This window comes from Pinus tabuliformis, chromosome 8 (assembly GCF_031772625.1).
Source record: "Pinus tabuliformis cultivar Carrire ecotype Pingquan chromosome 8, CPIR1, whole genome shotgun sequence".
NCBI lineage: Eukaryota > Viridiplantae > Streptophyta > Pinopsida > Pinales > Pinaceae > Pinus > Pinus tabuliformis.
In genome coordinates this window covers 805013223-805014453 of record NC_142294.1, presented here as the reverse complement: position 1 = coordinate 805014453, position 1231 = coordinate 805013223, and the positions used below count along the sequence as shown (strand labels likewise).

Sequence of the window (1231 nt, the reverse complement as noted above, 5' to 3'; positions counted from 1 at the left end):
AAGCCTCCACTCAATTTCAATAAATCTCTTGGAGTTGTCGGGGCCAGAGCTTGCATCCAGCCGTGTGAGATATTCAATTGGAATTTAGAGTCTTCATTATCCGCCTACACCTTTAATTATCCTTCCCGCGGATCTTGGAGTGAGAGAGACGTTCTCGGTGCCTTTAATTTACAGGAATCGGCCTTTTTTTTCCTCAAATGGTCAGTATTCTACCTTTTTTTTTTTTTTAATTTTCCTTTAAATGCTTAAAGGTCCGCTGTTTTGGTAAAACAAATGCGGTGTAGGGCTTTCTTTGAAGGTTTTCTCTCTTAAATCTGACAAATCTAGAATATTTGCAGGCGAGTGCATGTTCTGGGATGGCTGTCAGTGACGAATGCAAGTCTACATTCTTTGATCTGAAGAGGAAGAAGATATGTCGCTTCATAATATTCAAGATTGACGAAAATGAAAATCAGGTCACGGTAGATAAACTTGGTGGCCCTGGTGAGAATTATGATAGCTTTAGGGCTTCTCTTCCCGAGACACAGTGTAGATACGCGGTCTATGACTTCGATTTTGTGACCGAAGACGACTGTCAAAAGAGCAAGATATTCTTCATTTCCTGGTAAGTATGCCAACATTGCTGTCAAATTTCATTAATTTATTGCTTCATAAATGATTTTTAATTATTACATCGTTGAATTAGGTGGAAATTTTATTAATTTATTTCTTCCCAATGGATTTTTTTTATTATGAAATGGTTATTTTAGATATTTTAGGGTGGTTTTCTTTCTACATGTTCTTTCAAATATATTACATGGATTTTGATGTGCATAAACAAATTTACAGGTCTCCTGAGTCTTCAAGGGTGAGGAGCAAGATGGTGTATGCGAGCTCTAAGGACAAGTTTAGGAGGGAGTTGGATGGTGTGTACCGTGAAGTGCAGGCAACGGATCCCACTGAGTTGGGCATCGATGTTATAAGAGGGCGTGCAAGATGATATCCAATTATTGTTACATCTTTATGCTTAACGTGGAGGAGGTTTCACTTATGGTATTGGTTTAATATTGGTTTTATGGCATATTTTTAAGGAAGACTCAATTTCCCATCAAGGTTAATCATAACAAATTGAAAATATGCCTTCTTTTCTAATCTAATTGATAGCTATAATTCTCCTTCAAAGTTTTAGATATATATTGGCTCTTCAAAGATTGAAAGAGGGACCAAGAAAATACCCTAAATATGTAGAAAA

The 1231-nt window shown here is 36.7% G+C and overlaps 1 protein-coding gene across 1 annotated transcript; it reads left to right on the top strand.

Annotated features, from left to right (window-relative positions):
* Nucleotides 1–329: 329 nt before the first annotated feature.
* On the top strand, nucleotides 330–979 carry LOC149238032 (actin-depolymerizing factor 7-like). Its single transcript, XM_089366906.1, has 2 exons — nucleotides 330–604; nucleotides 829–979. Exons 1-2 carry the CDS (start codon nucleotides 357–359, stop codon nucleotides 977–979), a joined length of 399 nt encoding a protein of 132 aa, XP_089223032.1. The 5' UTR covers nucleotides 330–356.
* Nucleotides 980–1231: the final 252 nt, after the last annotated feature.

What these genes read in the sequence shown, in the direction of transcription:
- LOC149238032 (XM_089366906.1), top strand. Translation starts at nt 357, where the DNA reads ATGGCTGTCAGTGACGAATGCAAGTCTACATTCTTTGATCTGAAGAGG. An exon ending in AAGATATTCTTCATTTCCTG is followed by an intron (nt 605 to 828) that starts GTAAGTATGCCA and finishes ACAAATTTACAG; the next exon opens with GTCTCCTGAGTCTTCAAGGG.